General features: G+C 50.8%; 5 protein-coding genes across 5 annotated transcripts; 3 read left to right on the top strand and 2 right to left on the bottom strand.

Annotated features, from left to right (window-relative positions):
• Nucleotides 1-1,321: 1,321 nt before the first annotated feature.
• DACRYDRAFT_115110 (uncharacterized protein) lies at nt 1,322-4,455 on the top strand (the record flags this gene model as incomplete). Its single annotated transcript, XM_040769939.1, has 10 exons — nt 1,322-1,513; nt 1,565-1,702; nt 1,754-2,011; nt 2,062-2,182; nt 2,232-3,366; nt 3,417-3,675; nt 3,728-3,871; nt 3,918-4,100; nt 4,154-4,216; nt 4,264-4,455. 10 exons carry the CDS (start codon nt 1,322-1,324, stop codon nt 4,423-4,425), a joined length of 2,655 nt encoding a protein of 884 aa, XP_040630683.1. The 3' UTR covers nt 4,426-4,455.
• A 146-nt stretch (nt 4,456-4,601) lies between these two features.
• On the top strand, nt 4,602-5,343 carry DACRYDRAFT_105944 (glutathione S-transferase; the record flags this gene model as incomplete). Its single annotated transcript, XM_040768173.1, has 3 exons — nt 4,602-4,649; nt 4,697-5,011; nt 5,071-5,343. 3 exons carry the CDS (start codon nt 4,602-4,604, stop codon nt 5,341-5,343), a joined length of 636 nt encoding a protein of 211 aa, XP_040630682.1.
• Nucleotides 5,344-6,262: 919 nt separating this feature from the next.
• Nucleotides 6,263-8,571, bottom strand: DACRYDRAFT_49640 (uncharacterized protein; the record flags this gene model as incomplete). Its single annotated transcript, XM_040774921.1, has 10 exons — nt 6,263-6,442; nt 6,494-6,567; nt 6,623-6,790; nt 6,837-7,006; nt 7,060-7,145; nt 7,195-7,457; nt 7,508-7,671; nt 7,728-7,921; nt 8,025-8,176; nt 8,226-8,571. 10 exons carry the CDS (start codon nt 8,569-8,571, stop codon nt 6,263-6,265), a joined length of 1,797 nt encoding a protein of 598 aa, XP_040630681.1.
• Nucleotides 8,572-9,435: 864 nt separating this feature from the next.
• DACRYDRAFT_21231 (guanylate kinase) lies at nt 9,436-10,380 on the bottom strand. The gene is made up of 3 exons (XM_040772303.1): nt 10,152-10,380; nt 9,899-10,101; nt 9,436-9,849 (listed from the first exon to the last, which is right to left on the bottom strand). The coding sequence occupies exons 1-3, from the start codon at nt 10,279-10,281 to the stop codon at nt 9,529-9,531; spliced, it is 654 nt and encodes a 217-aa protein (XP_040630680.1). The 5' UTR covers nt 10,282-10,380; the 3' UTR covers nt 9,436-9,528.
• Nucleotides 10,381-10,812: 432 nt separating this feature from the next.
• On the top strand, nt 10,813-12,640 carry DACRYDRAFT_64824 (uncharacterized protein; the record flags this gene model as incomplete). Its single annotated transcript, XM_040775762.1, has 7 exons — nt 10,813-11,016; nt 11,068-11,209; nt 11,248-11,324; nt 11,375-11,542; nt 11,593-12,042; nt 12,091-12,516; nt 12,563-12,640. Coding segments are annotated over exons 1-7 (1,470 nt in total), but the record flags the coding sequence as incomplete, so codon positions are not given.
• Nucleotides 12,641-14,646: the final 2,006 nt, after the last annotated feature.

Raw genomic sequence — 14,646 nt, 5'->3', positions numbered from 1 at the left:
TAACTATACTATACCACCTAAAAGGGTTCTCTTTGATTGGACATCTGGAAAGAAGAAGGGAAAAGCAGAAGAAGGAGTATCAACATGCTGGGACAGCATGTCTAGAAGGGGGGGTGATGTCAGGGCACCAGCTCATTGCTTGGTCAAGAGACATGACTAAGCCTTTATGACATGGAAGTAGCTGGTATACCTTGGCATGTGCTGGAACCTGCTGGAAGGATTGGATGGTCAGGTGACCTGCTGTGCATGGCTGTGCATGACCTCATATGACCTCATCCTTGGTCATATGACCTGATCACCTGACTAGGCTGAGTAAGCAAGATGTTCTAGCAGGTTCCACCACAGAGGTATAAATATAAGGCCTACTCTGCCTGGGACTGTCTCTTCAGACTTGGTCTCTTAGGATCATCCACAGGTACCTATACTGTAGATAGGTCTTAGTCATCAGGTCTACTCTACTTCCTTGTTGCCTGCTTAGACTCTTGGCACTCTTAGGTGAGCAGACTTAGTCAGCCTGTGTTGCCCTAACACTGTCCTCCCCTGCCTGACTTCTGCTCCTGGAGGTGCTGGGCAAGATGTGGCCCGGGTTGCAGACTTTTAATGAAGTCATGCACGACATCACCTGCATCCGTAGCTATACAGACAAGGCTACACCAGGCCATGTTCTTTGGGGGCAAGCCTTCAAGGAGGTGTATGGATTTGAGGGAAAGTACAAAACTTGGTATGAACATGCCAAGTTGTTGGAGTCTGCCAGCCTGAAGAAGCTCATCAAAAGGTTCAGCAAATGGCCAAGAAGTACATGGGCGAGGTTCTGGCTGCGTGCCTGGAGGAAGAATGATGGACATCTGAAGGATGGCGAGGTGGAGATGGATGAGCAGGCTTGGTGGGTGGAGTTGAATGAAGAGGGAGAGTAAGAGAAGGGCCATGAACTGTAGTCATTGGTGAATTGACTGTGTAGAAATACAATAGACAGACTTGGAGGTGATGTCCTCCAAGTCCTTTGTTTTTCTTGTTTTTTGTGTAGTAGTATCAATTAATAATTACACAACGTCTAGATAGAGCACTAACTAATTGTATCCATCGGACTTACGCGTTCGGTGTTAGGCAGCACCGGCTATTGAATTGCTGAGCAATGCACCCTGCCCTGCCCGCTTGACGCGGAGCGGGATTAAATTACTAAGCTTAGGACCCTGACATCTGTATCCAGAGTCCAGAGTCCAGACGTGCCCCAAAACCTGGATGCCCTCGCCTCCACGCTTCTCCACAGCCACTTGAGACGGACCCTGCGACCTCGAACTCTTTAGGCTACCAAGTCGGAGAAATGGCCTTCCCCGTGCCTCAACATCTCCCTCGAGCTGCAGCACTCGCCGACATCCGTGGTGTCTCCTCTGAACCACAACTGTCTCTTGCTCAAGCCATCTTGAATCAAATTTCTAGCCCAATACTCAAGTTGACTCCTGCCTCAGTACGGAAATGCGTTGAGGAGCTCAACCGAACTCTCTTGGACACGAAAGTTCGTCGTAAGCTATAGTGAACAATGCCTGAAATTTTGACATGACGACAGAAACAATTGAGATCCCATATTGAGAAGGATCCTGCAGGGTTTCGTCGTCAACGACAATCCGTCGTTCGTGTTTCACACCGTGCTATACGTTTGCATGATGAGGTCACGCGGCTGGGAACCATCTTGAACAACGCTAATGTAAGATCAAGCCTGATTCACACCGTCTTATTGGTCGCTAATATGTTTTAGGATGGATTGATGCCGATATTGCTACAAACGCTTGCCGCTCACAACACTGTTGCTCAGGCTCACCAGGACGCTTTGAACCGCGCGAGGGCTCTGGAGACGTTCCTCACTTGCTTTTCTCACCTGGAGAACATAATCAACGCGTCACATGAGGGTGATTTGCCTTTCGCTTCTCAAAATTGCAGGAAGCTAGCGACTTTGATAGCGACTGCGGATGCCGAAAGCCTTTTTACAGGCAGCCAATTATGGAGCCACTTGATAGTGAGGCCTTTGTTCTGCACAATGCGTCTAGATACTTACTATTGTTGCAGGATCGGTACCGAGCCACAGACGACAGCATCCAAGAGCAACTCGGCAAAGCGTATCAGAACAGTATATCGCTCAACACAGCTGGTCGAGGAACAACGCTTCGGATACAACACGCCGTGAAATGTATGTCGCTTGAGGACAGAGTGATTTGCCCCTGACACGTATCTTATAGTGCCTGTTAAGGACAAGCCATTAGAATTGTCGGCGATCGTCTCAGCAATGAGAGAAGGGACAGTGGAAACCATCGCAAATTCTCTACGCAAGGATATCGTCGCGCAATTAGTGGAGCCTGTTCTTGTCTCTTCCACGGCCATCTCCACCAATGGAGACATGCTGACCCTGAGACCGAGTAGTGCTCATGATGTTCATCCCCCTCTATTCAACTTGGAGCGAATACTCGAGTACTTGAACAATAACCTGCCGGAGGCGCTCATGACCGCCTTGCGTCTCGACATCTCTACCCCCCTTCTCAAGTGTCTTCTTATACCGTCATTGCCTCAGTCGTTGTCTACACTGTCTGCCTTCCTCACACTCCTGCATGAGGCTGTCCAATTAGAAGAGAAAGCAATGAACGGACACGATGTCAAGGAGTGGGCGGATGACGTCGGTCTCCATTACGAACGCTCCCGCCGTAAGGTTTTGTTAGATCATGCAAGAGCCATAATACTCGATAGCAATATGGGCTTTTCTGAAGTCGAGGACAGGACCGAGTCCTCTCCGTCCATTGTCCCACCTGTTCCAACGGACCCGGCCATCGCAGCGGCAGTCGAGGCAACTATACAAGATGCTAACGATGAGGATTCTAATTGGGACTTTGACGAGGCGCAAGCATCAACATCGCCCAGGCCTGCTGCTGGGCCCGCGCAAGCAAGCATATCTGACGAGGGAGAGGACATGTGGGAGTTAGACAACGCAGAGGCTCCTGATCCTGGCATAAAAACCGTGAGCATCACAAGCTCAGGGGGATGGGGTTGGGATGATGATGCCGACGAAAACAATGTTGAGAGATATCAAGACGACCCTTGGAGCCTGCCCAAACAGACCAACAAAACAAATAACACAAATCCTCCACGAGCCGCCAGCAAGTTAGAGAAAAGAGCCACTCGTGGGAAACACTCTATCACGACCTCGAAAATCGCCCCTCAAGAATCAAAAAAACCCACGCAATCCATGTCAACTGCGCCGCCTCCGAAAGCCACGATGTCAAGACCAGGAAGGCAGACGTTCACCGTCTCGCGCCGTAGCCAGTCAGTCTTCCAAGTGGCTGAGAGATGTTTGGATGAAGGGAGACAACTCTTGGCACTTCAGTAAGCTGTCTTGCGCATGGATATTAGATTGTACCCTTACACCACATCAGCGACCTCCCCAAGCGACAACCTCCAACAGGCACACTTCTGATGTCTACGCCTTCTGCCATCTTCGAATTATTCCGAGCCCTACCTCAGGAAGACGTGGCATCAGCTCGATTCGTGATATTCTCCAATGACTGCCGATACCTGTCCCAACAAGTCACAAAGCTGTCAGAGTCATGGTCCATCCAGAAAGAAGCAACCAAGCTCCAGGAAACGATCAGCAAGTTGGAGGTTGCGAGTACCAGAGCTCTCATATCCAGTATTGTGAACCTGCTTGTTCTGCTCTCTCATTATCCCGCTCATGGTCTACTATCAGAGCCAGCAAATTCAGCGGGTGAAGGCTGCTTTAGCACCTGCAGCCGGGTTCGGCGGCACATCGCACGATGGGCATGCAGCCATGTGCCAACAAGCAGTCGAAAGTGTCATGACGCGTTGTCAGACTCTGGCGAATGAATGGCAGGTACGAGAGTATTCGTTCGCATTGAGATTTCCCTGATAAGTTGTAGCCTCTTTTGACGTTTTCCAGTTACGCCAGAGCTATGGGTGTTGTCGTTGATAGTGCCCTGCGGGGAGTGATGGAGGCGATCTTGAGGCTCCCCGATATTACTGAGAGCGAGTCGCACCGGTTGAGTGCGCTATGTGTCATGATGCATCGGATGGAGGACCTGTTCGTCCGAGCTCCAGGAATGGTGAAGTCTTCCTTGCGTGCTGTGTGTAATATTGTTAGCTGACAGCTGTCCAGAATTCCGAGATCGCATTGCACGTGCCGTCATGGTTTAAGTTCAACTATCTCTCAACTCTACTGGTCAGCGGGGCGTCTCAATTATCTTGTTTCATTCTCACTGTTCGCAGGAAGCGTCGATGTCAGACTTTACAGAATTCTTTAGGGAAGGCATGCTGGTCGACTTCGACGTGCAGGAAATAGCCTCGCTCTTACGTGCACTGTTTGCCGACACACCAATGCGAGCACAAACGATTGACACTGTCCTGGCCGGACACCCAAGTTCATCATAGCCATATTGTGTATACCCATTTGTATTTGTTATACCCTTCGGATCCCATGCCCGATGCCGTTCCTTACCTGCGAGACGCAAGAGATGATGCCGTCTCACCAAACCGGGGCAATGGCGTGCTCCCTACTCCATCCTATTTATGTCAGCAAAGCGTGGAGGTCTCCAGCGCAACACATCATGTCCCTCGAGCTCTACTACAGTCCTAACAGCCCTTTCGCGCGAAAGGTTGTTTATCTTCCACTGCACTTACCTATCGACTGAACTGCCCGCAGGTGCTTATCGTCGCCCGAGAGCTGGGACTGTATTCCCAGCTCCAACTGCAGCTCGTCGCTCCAAACCCTACAGTCCGCGTACCAGAGCTACACGTGCACAACCCCCTCGCCCAAGTGCCCACCCTTGTTACGCCGGACCATGGCGTCATCTTCGACTCGGGTGTGATCGTACAGTACCTGGATGTACTCGCGGGAGGGGGTAAGATCTTGCCGCCAAGTGGGGATCTGAAGAGGTATGAGGCACTGACGTATGACCATTTGTGTAATGGGACACTGGGAGCCATGCTCTTGGTGCGGTATGAGAGTGCTGTGCGGGTAAGTGTTCGGCTGGCCAAGGAGAGAAGTAGTCTGATTACTGGACATGCATGATACAGACTCTGGAACAACACTCTGAGCCATGGGTAACCGGCCAGCTCAGCAAAGCGCAACGCGGTATCCAACGCCTCTCTGAGCTTCACCTTCCAGACATCAGCGGCCCTGTCCTTTCCCTGCAGGCTGTGGACCTGCTCGTCGTTGTTTGGTATTTGGACCGCAGGTTTGGGCATTTGAACTGGAGGGAATGGGAGGGGGCGAAGGTGCTGGCGGAGTGGTATGAGCACGCAGAGAAGAGACAAAGCTGGGTGGAAGAAGTCGCGCCTCCCTTGTAGTAGTACATCAGAAGAACAGTTAAAGTGAAAAAGGGATACGAGGCAGGGTGATCTACCTACCTAGTTCCATTTATGTTTCGTCATCGCCCCCGGTCCTGCGAGCTCTTTCTCCATCTGCTCTAAATCCTTCCTAATCCTGTCCCAGTCGGGCTTGCCGATCCTCCCCTGCTCAGGCCCGAACTTCCACACGAGAAGGTCGTACAAGTGGGAGCCGGTTGGAGGGGCGGTACGGGGGTGGTTCTCCCACAGGTAGTAGGCAACGACGCCTGTGAATACGCCGAGTAAGGGGTCGGCATATCTGAGTGTTTATGTCAGTGGATGTATGTGTATGGTACAGGAGAGAAGGAATGCGTACTTTCCTATGAGATAGTAGGTTGGTACATTCATGATGATGGTAGACTTAACAATTGGCAGACCCTGGAATTTCTTCCGAGCCTTGCCTGTTTGCATCGGACGATAGTCCCATTCCTTTCCGTACAAAGTTATCGCTGCTACATGATCTATGTAGCAACTATCGTGCATTGAGTCGACTCCACCCCAAGCAATATCAAGAACCTGGCAATGAGGCACTCGCAATCTCTTTGCGGTCTGACGACATTCCCCTTTAAACCAACAACAATCACATGACGGATCCTGACCGAACCCACTGCAGACATGGCTTACTGCAAGACGAGCAATGGCACGCTCCAGATGGTCATGAATATGGCTGATGAGATGACGGAGATGAAATTCTCGCTGGCAATTTCGTGGCCTGTCCTAGTCAACGCTGGCAGCATGACGATGATGAACCACGCAGGGCAAGGTCTTGATTCCTGTTGATTCCGTCGGGATGGCCGTCCTGTACGTACAACGGCAATGAATACATTTGGCCTCTTAGTAAATCGAGTAAGAGGCGGCTCACCGAATCACACGGAATACCTTATTTCTTCTCTAATTTCCACGCACCATTGGTGAACACGACCAGACCTTCTTTTCGCGCAGATTCCAGAAATACTGCCAACTCCTGTACAGAGCGATTATACCCCGGGGCAAACTTCAGCATTGCCTGTATCCTATCGATAGGTAGGGACGAAAGGTTGGTCAACATCCCTTGTATGAACTGATATTTGCGTATCAGTATTGTTCAGTTGGACGGCAACTGGTGCCGTACCTGCCAATAAATTTTCATTTGTTCAGCTTGCTGCTTGTCCCTCTCATCAACCCGCGGCGCTTCATCAACTGGGGCTGTGGCGATGTCAGCCCGGCCACGGTATTTGTTCCATAACAGACGCGCCTGGACGGGGCCGCTGCGACACTCCTTTAGCTGCCTCGGCCTTTTCAAGCAATATGTACCGGCTGCCTTCATTCTTCACTACGCCTTCTCCAATCCAGAAGTCCAACGCACTCTGTACGAGAACTCTGTCGATTCCCCCGAGCTTCTGCATGAGTTGCTCTAGATCCCAAGTGTCTGTCTCGAGGTCATAAAGTGAACTCTCCACAAATAAGGAACGAACCTCGTTCTGAGAATAGCTCGATGACGCCTGCTTGGATTGGTGTAGCCTCCACTTCGACCACCCGATCTTCTAGCTCTAGGTTGAGCGAGACGGCTCCGAGCTGTGGCACCCATTTCAGGCTCTTATCGGGTTTGAACTTGTGGAACTCGGCTTCGAAGCCATCTTGCAGTCTAGATAGCTAGTCAGCTATTGTTCGAAAAGGAACCAGTAGCAATACACATACTCCTTAAACTGTCCGGGCATCTTGAGTGGGACAGGTTGAATAGTCGGCCAGAACAAGCGCGAGATAACTGTGGTATAGAGTGGGTGCTGGCCCAATTTCAGTTTTCTTCTCTCTGACCAGAATCAAAGAACGAACAGATTGTTCTCCGTGCAGGTGTGTGTTCGTCCTGCGTGAATCCGACATGTCCTTCAACATTACTGCGCAGACTTGCAGCGGGGCTTCACCGAAACGCATCTTGAGCATCTCCACATTTCGTATCTCGTCATCCAGAGGTGAATTCCGCACCGCTAGAAGTCTTCCAGCGAGAAGATGCTGAAGCTCCTTGATGAATAAGTCTTGTGTGTCGTAGATGGACACTAGGGTGCTGACGATGTCCATCGGCCGCGTGGTCCGGAAGTCTGTAGAACATGAGTGAAGACCATTTCAGGGCGAAGATGGCGTAGCACACCAGCTCCAGCATCGACCGGCTCGGGCAACCAGTGCGGATCCGTGTAATCATCATAAGCCTCATGAACTTGTTGAATTGGAACGACCTGTTCCCCCTCTTGCATGAAACTCTCGTTCTCATCAGTCATGCGTTTGACGATGCACCGGACGGCATCCGGTCGGTCGCTGCGAATCGCGTCAGCAAACGGTAGCATGCTTGATAGTTTGCTCATCATGCATACCGAAGATACTTTCGTATTGGTGGCGCGACTTTATGTAGAATGACACCTTGTGGATCGATGATACGCAAGCAGCGAATCAAGGATACGTAGAACGTGATGATATCGTCGGTGTCTGCGGCGGGCTGCAAGATGCGCTGATTGACCCTGGTGACGAGTGAGCCAGGGAGCCATGACAGCGGAAAGAGAAACGGACACTTCCCGCAGGCCGTCTATGAAATCCGGTCTATACAGACTGCGAGTCATGCATAACTGGAAGAAACGAGTCAGATGCTGGATTTGGCCTAGGAATGTATGCACACACACCCTTAGATCCTGAATGGCTGGAAGGGTGTCGGGGAAGTCAACGACGATATCAAATATTTCTGATGTTCGTAGCTCCACGAGCGTCCGCGAGATAAAGTGGTCCAGCCTGCCTGTGACCATCATCATCGCGTTCTTGAACCAGTCATCTGAGGTCTGTTAGGGGTCGCTTCGCCTCGCATCTAACGTAACGCTCACTATTCTCTGTTCTCGAGAACCTATGTCCATACACGGCGGATAGCCATCTCTCTTCCAATTCCTTCGCAGCTTTGCGAATCATTTCCAACCTTGGCTCCCTCCAAATTCCTGGACAACTGTCCAGGATCTTCTGCTCCAGTTCATCGTACATGACATCGATGAAGGTCTTGTCGAAACGCTCGGAGATGCCAAGTTGAACCAGTATATGGAATAGCTTCTCGTGCGCAGAGAGAGTTTGGAGCGTCGTGCGAAGGAACAGACGAAGACCAAGAGTGAAGCTTGGTGGCAGACATGCGAGCCACCGGGCACGGAAGAGAGCAATGAACTCTCCACGTGCATGCTTCATGAAAGCCGGACTGATAGTGAATGAGGCATTGAGATTTAGAAGAAAAAATGCCCTTACTCAAGGCTGAAAGCATCGAATGGCTGGGACCAAGCCAGGAACCACTCGTACATTCGTTGAATTAGCTTCGATATGGTCTGAACAGCCATCTTAGCTTCCCATAGTTGCATATGCGTTCGAACTTCGTCTTCGATCCAGGCGAAGCATTTATCGAGGCTTGCCAAACGGAAACGGAGCACCTCTGAAAACATGCCGCGGGCATGTAAGTAGGACATCGCCCCCTGAAGCTCTGGAACGTCCGATGATTCGAGTGGCTCGTTCAATGGGCGAGGTTGCATGAACGTCCGCACTGTGCGCCATGCCTTGTAATGGTCAGCGAAGGAGACAGGGAAGATTGACGGACTGACCAAGACGGAGAGTAAATCACCGTTATCTGTGACTTCATTGAAAGCATCCATAACCTCCTTCCAACCAATCTCAATAGACACATCCTCGTAGCTCTGCTTGGATAATGGCGCCACTTCCGGAAACGCTCCAACGGTGGTCGTAATAGGCTGGATCGGCGGTGGGGGCATGAAGGATGGTGCGTCCATGAAGAGCAGGGCGGACGTGGGTTCCAACATCATGCGATATGGATCCTTGCCACTGTCCCGCAGCGACTGAAGGTGGGTGGAAATACGGCGGTGCTCTTGCGCTTCGCTCCTGTCCATGGGTATGTATGCCGTGTGCCAGGGATCTCAGACCAACGCGTTTATTAGTCGCGTCACGGGCACGTGTTGTCTCAGTCTAACATCATGATGGCCATGAGACTTTCTGTACGATAGTGATAACAAATGCTCTATTATTCTATTGTCTAGTCATACATTTGATTGCCCTCGGGCAGTCACAACACGAGTAATGTGCTCTTGGGTAAAGTGAGGAAGAAGCCACTCCGAACTGTCGAAATAGCGATAATCGGATTCATTTCTGAATCTGAATGTAGTCTGCGTGATCGTCCAGGGGTGGCAGTTCGTCGCTCTTCACGCCCTCTTCTCCCAGTGCGAGCTGTTTGAATACTGCATATGCGCGGTCCAAGTCGTCGTTGACAATGACATAGTCGTGATTCTTCTCCTTAGCATATTGAATCTCATGGTATGCAGCTTCTAGACGTGCTTTGACGCTTGCATCTGTCTCCGTTCCACGACCAGTAAGGCGAGATGCGAGGGTTGACCACGAAGGAGGGGAGACAAAGACGTATACAGCGCCCAACTCTGAGTGACTTGCTTTGATCTGCTTCACGCCCTGCATCCAACGTCAACAAGCAGCCTAGCTCTGCACAGGTTGCACGCACCTGGAGCTCGATATCCAGAATACATCTACGCCCCTGCTGACTAACATCCTTGACGGCTTGTACGCTCGTCCCGTAATAGTTGCTCGAGAACTTGGCGGTTTCCAGGAACGCCTTTTCACCGATCAGGTCTTCAAACTTTTCTTTCGTAACGAAGTGATATGCTTTGCCATCCTCTTCTCCTGAACGAGGCGCGCGGGTGGTATCTGGCGGTTTTATAAGCATTAAATAGTTAGCATATTGTCCAAAGACCTACGAGAAACACTAAACCCGAACTTGTCTGGGAATTCCTCAAACAACCGCTTCAATAGTGTCGACTTGCCGGTCCCTGACGGTCCAGACATAACAAGCGGGCGGGAGAACTCGCTGACAGTCGTCATACCCATCCTGCTCAATCTGGTGAGGGAATTGGAGAGAGAAATCTTGCTGAGGGGTCTCGCTGCCGCAGCAACTTTCCTTGTGTTGATCGGCTGCAACGCAGCTCAGAAGTTTGCCAGGGACATGAAGTGAATAGACCTTGTGAAAGCACAGCCCCTTACATACGCCCTTCATCTGTGGCACGTGGAACACTGAGTGGGCGCTAACCCTAACCAACCTCCTAGGGACGTGCTTGCAGTACTGTATACCCACCTGTTCGGCGTATCGACAGACAGACAGAACATGCGACCAGGGAGGAAGGACGCCGATTTCAAAGTCGCTAAACTTGTTGACTTGCCTAGGGCGAGCTTTAGGGAGATTGAGGATGAGAAGGCTACAAAGCCGTTCGGGGTGCATGATATGCAGGCCAGGTCGTATGGGTGTATGTCCAATATATGTCCCCATTGACCAAGGATAATGACACATGCACGACAGATAACAATTTTGATGATTGGGAGCGGCCGGAGTACTACATCCGCTATATCGGTGCAGAGCATTCATCGTTCTCAAAGCACTTACTCACCTGTAACTCAGAGCCCATCGAGGCCGAGTTGGCCGTGCAGGTCGAGTACGACATGGATGAACAAGATCAGGAATGGCTGGACTCACTAAACAAAGAACGGAAGGATCAAGGGATGGATCAGGTGACATATGAGACGTTCGAGATTATTATTGACAAACTGGAAAAGGAGTGGTTTGACTTGGTAAGACTGGTTCAGCCGATCACCACGATCATCCCGCTGATATTACTACAGATGAAGAGAGTTCCAAAGTCTCAGACGGATGCACCACCAGAAGACTCCACTTGTGCCGTTTGTGATGACGGCGAAGGGGAGAACAGCAATGCGATCGTGTTCTGCGATGGCTGCAACCTGGCCGTTCATCAAGGCGCGTGCCGTATTTATCATAACGAAAGAGGACTCACCGTCGTGTAGAATGCTATGGTATTCCTTATATCCCGGAGGGTCAATGGCTTTGCCGAAAGTGTACAATTTCCCCAGAAAACCCTGTTGTACGTGTTTACGTCGTCGATGGTCGAAGATTGGTATTGACAACTCACAGTCATGTGTGCTTTGCCCCGCTGAAGCAGGTGCGTTCAAGCAAACAAACACGGGGAAGTGGGTACATCTTCTGTGTGCTTTGTGGAACCCAGAGGTTACAGTCACCAAAGGCGCCTATATGGAGCCGATCGAGGGCATCGAGCGGATATCCAAACCCAGGTGGAGATTGGTAAACAGCACAGAATGTCTGCTTCAACATCAACTGACTGTTGAGGACAGGCTTGTAGCATATGTGGCATCAAGAAGGGCGCGTGTATCCAATGTCAGAAAGCCTCATGCGCGACGGCATTTCACGTCACCTGCGCCCGGCAGGAAGGCTTGCTCGGTTCAATGAAGTCCTTTGCAGAAGAAGAACATTCCCTGCGTGTATTCTGCGAGAAACACTTACCATCGGATATGCTCAAGAATCGCCGCGTGCACACTCCACCTCCTGCTTCTGTATCTGGCTCAGCAACACTCAAGTCCACGAAAGCTGCATTAGCACACTCTTCTGGTTATGCCCCCCCGGCCCCAATCATTCCAGCATACATATACGATCGCGTCCTTGCATATATTCTGAAGATTCGAGTGTTGAAGAAGAGGGATTTTTTGGCGCTGGTGTGCAAGTATTGGAGCTTGAAACGGGAGGCGAGGCGCGGTGCACCCTTGCTTAAGCGATTACACCTTGAGGTGCGCGACAACCCCTACATTTTGTAATCTCTGGCTGACACAACGTAGCCCTGGACCGCTAGCTCTACAAATAGGCACAAAACGGACGAACAAAAGGCTCGACAGCTTAAGGCATGGCGTTGGTTCTGCCTCGCGAGCTGCTTTGCTAACTTCACGCAGTTCCTAGGGTCTCTGCGCGGGGATATCGAACGTACTCGAATCATGGCGGAATACGTCATCCGTCGCGAACGAAAGAAGATGGATCGGATCGAGGCATTCCAGAGCACCCTTGGCACAATGCTCTTTCCATTCGAGCACGATCTCCGCGATGCCCTGGAGAAGGTCGTTGCAACTGACAAGATGAAATATTTCCATGAACCAGTCGACAGAGCCGATGTTCCGGATTATTACCTCATTGTTAAGAACCCGATGGATTGGACTCGGATAGAAGAGAAGATCAAGGACCATGAATATATGAATGTGGATGAGTTCGGCGTGCGTTCTCGACTGTAAAATATGAACCCTTCTCACATTTTCCCAGGACGATGTGAACCTGGTCGTCGACAACGCAATGCTGTACAACGCCCCAAATTCCGTCCACTACAAGAGCGCCATGAAATGCAAACTGGCATGCGAACCAATACTCGTCGAGTTAAGCAGACTTCAAACGGACGTAGCTAAAGCAGACGGCACAACAACCTTCGGAGCTACTGATGTGCACGCGTCCACGGCCGATGGTGTTTACTCCGCAAACCCCAGCGAAGGGGACACATCGCGCATTCCACCACATCTCCGCTGTGTTAACAATTTGGAGCCTTCGATCGCAGTGCTAGATCTCCTCGTTCGCTCTGATGTTATTGATCCCCAAGAACTCGACTTCACCCTGGCTGGTAGCGCTCTTGACTTCCTCTCCTTCTACGGTGTCACCGAGCTGAAACCGCCTCCTACACCGCCACCTCCGCGGCCCAAAATTCCCAGAGATCGCGTTGCTGAGAGACAACGAAAGCAGGAGCGGCGTGACCGAGCGGCAGCTGAACGCGAAGACCTCCTCCGGAATGCATTCCTCATGCCTAGAACAAGAGGAAGCAGGAAGATCGCTGATTCAGGCCAGGTTCAAACTTCTACCACTTCAGAAACTCCTGCTGTAGCGGATGGATTGACACAGGAGCCGGACACTTCCACGATTGGTGCAAGCGAACTGACATTATCCCCTTTCCACCCGGCCATACCGGAAGGGTCAGGCGATAAGTCAAAGAGGCGTAGACGAGAAACTAGTGACTTACCTGGAGTGCCACTCATTGTGACCGATATGAACGAGATGACGTCCCATGGGCAATTCAAGCACTTCGAAGCAGGTTGGGTACTCAGCTCCAGAACTCGGTCGGGTAGCAAACCAGGGTTTGCCACACCACCTCCTTCTGGACCATCAAGGAAACGTGGCCGACCGAGTGAAGGACCTATGTCGACCACACCACCGCTTAAGCGACAGAGACCAAGTAAGTATCCTTCATCATTTTCGAATTATGTGTTAATTCTTGTAGACCTCAAACATGAGCCTTCAACCACGTCTTCTGCAGTACAGCCGACAGAGGCTACGAACATCTTCTCCAGCGATGTCAGCGATGTCACCGAAAGCGACGTAGAGACAGATGCAGACATGGAACGCACAAAGCGAAAAGCCGCCTCTCCACGCCTAGTGGAAGAGCCCACAGAAAACCATGAACCACGGAAGTCTCCGGCACCTTCATTTAGCGTTCCCAAGTCAGCCAGTTCTGTTCAGCGCCAAGGAGGGCGAAAGCCCATCATCACGGGGATGTATGGAAAGAGAGGGAGCAAGCCAATTACCGTCAAGGACAATGACATTGATGAGGAGACTGCAGCAGCAACTTTCCTACCCAACACTCTTGGTACGTTTTTCTCCGTCGAGGTAGAGTTGCCGGTGTCTTACGCGTTTTGTGAAGTGTGGGCGAAGCAGGACACTTTCCCCTGGTTCCCCGCTGAACTGGCTGAATTAGAAGAGCCTAATGCAGAAAAGGCTTTTGTCGAAGCAAGAGCCGCTGCACAACTCAAATATAAGAATAGTAGGCTATGGCATGTCGTGTTCTTCGACAAGAATCGAACCTCGTATGTTATCCCCACTATTTTTCGCAACTCTCTGATTGAAGACGCCCCGCACAGTGCGTGGGTTCCTGCCACTAAATTATATCTTTTGGCGGAGTCAAAGGGTACGCTCAAATGTTAAATTCTGTCACACACCGTCTGAATAGATTTTTTGCAGAACTAGATGCCATTTTGCTAGGCACTAAGCAGTTCAAAAGCGCGCACTTGAAGCAGAGTGTGAGACACGCGTACAAGTGAGCTTTTTTCTGTCATAAGGTGGGACATGTAACTGATAAATACAGTGATGCATGTGCACAAATACAGACTAGTGATGTGGCTAACGAATTCGAGCTGCTGATGAGCATATAAACGACGCGGCGGGGAAGTTGTCAGACAGTGCTGAGCCGGAGAATCCGCCAGTCATTGATGGGATAAAAGGGGAGAATGATACAGACGAGAATATGGCAACGGACTATCCTGTATGACTTGTTCTAGATTCTTGTACTACTGAATACTGGCTGCTGT

The sequence above is a fragment of the Dacryopinax primogenitus genome (assembly GCF_000292625.1).
Source record: "Dacryopinax primogenitus strain DJM-731 SS1 chromosome Unknown DACRYscaffold_5, whole genome shotgun sequence".
Taxonomy (NCBI): domain Eukaryota; kingdom Fungi; phylum Basidiomycota; class Dacrymycetes; order Dacrymycetales; family Dacrymycetaceae; genus Dacryopinax; species Dacryopinax primogenitus.
This window is presented reverse-complemented; position numbering and strand designations above follow the sequence as displayed.

Excerpts from the sequence above, each read along its gene's own strand:
- DACRYDRAFT_21231 (XM_040772303.1), bottom strand. The coding sequence starts at position 10,281 with ATGGGTATGACGACTGTCAGCGAGTTCTCCCGCCCGCTTGTTATGTCT. Across the intron at positions 10,102-10,151 it reads GTTCGGGTTTAGTGTTTCTC|ATACCACCCGCGCGCCTCGT; the intron begins GTAGGTCTTTGG and ends TAAAACCGCCAG. Across the intron at positions 9,850-9,898 it reads TTCTGGATATCGAGCTCCAG|GGCGTGAAGCAGATCAAAGC; the intron begins GTGCGTGCAACC and ends CGTTGGATGCAG.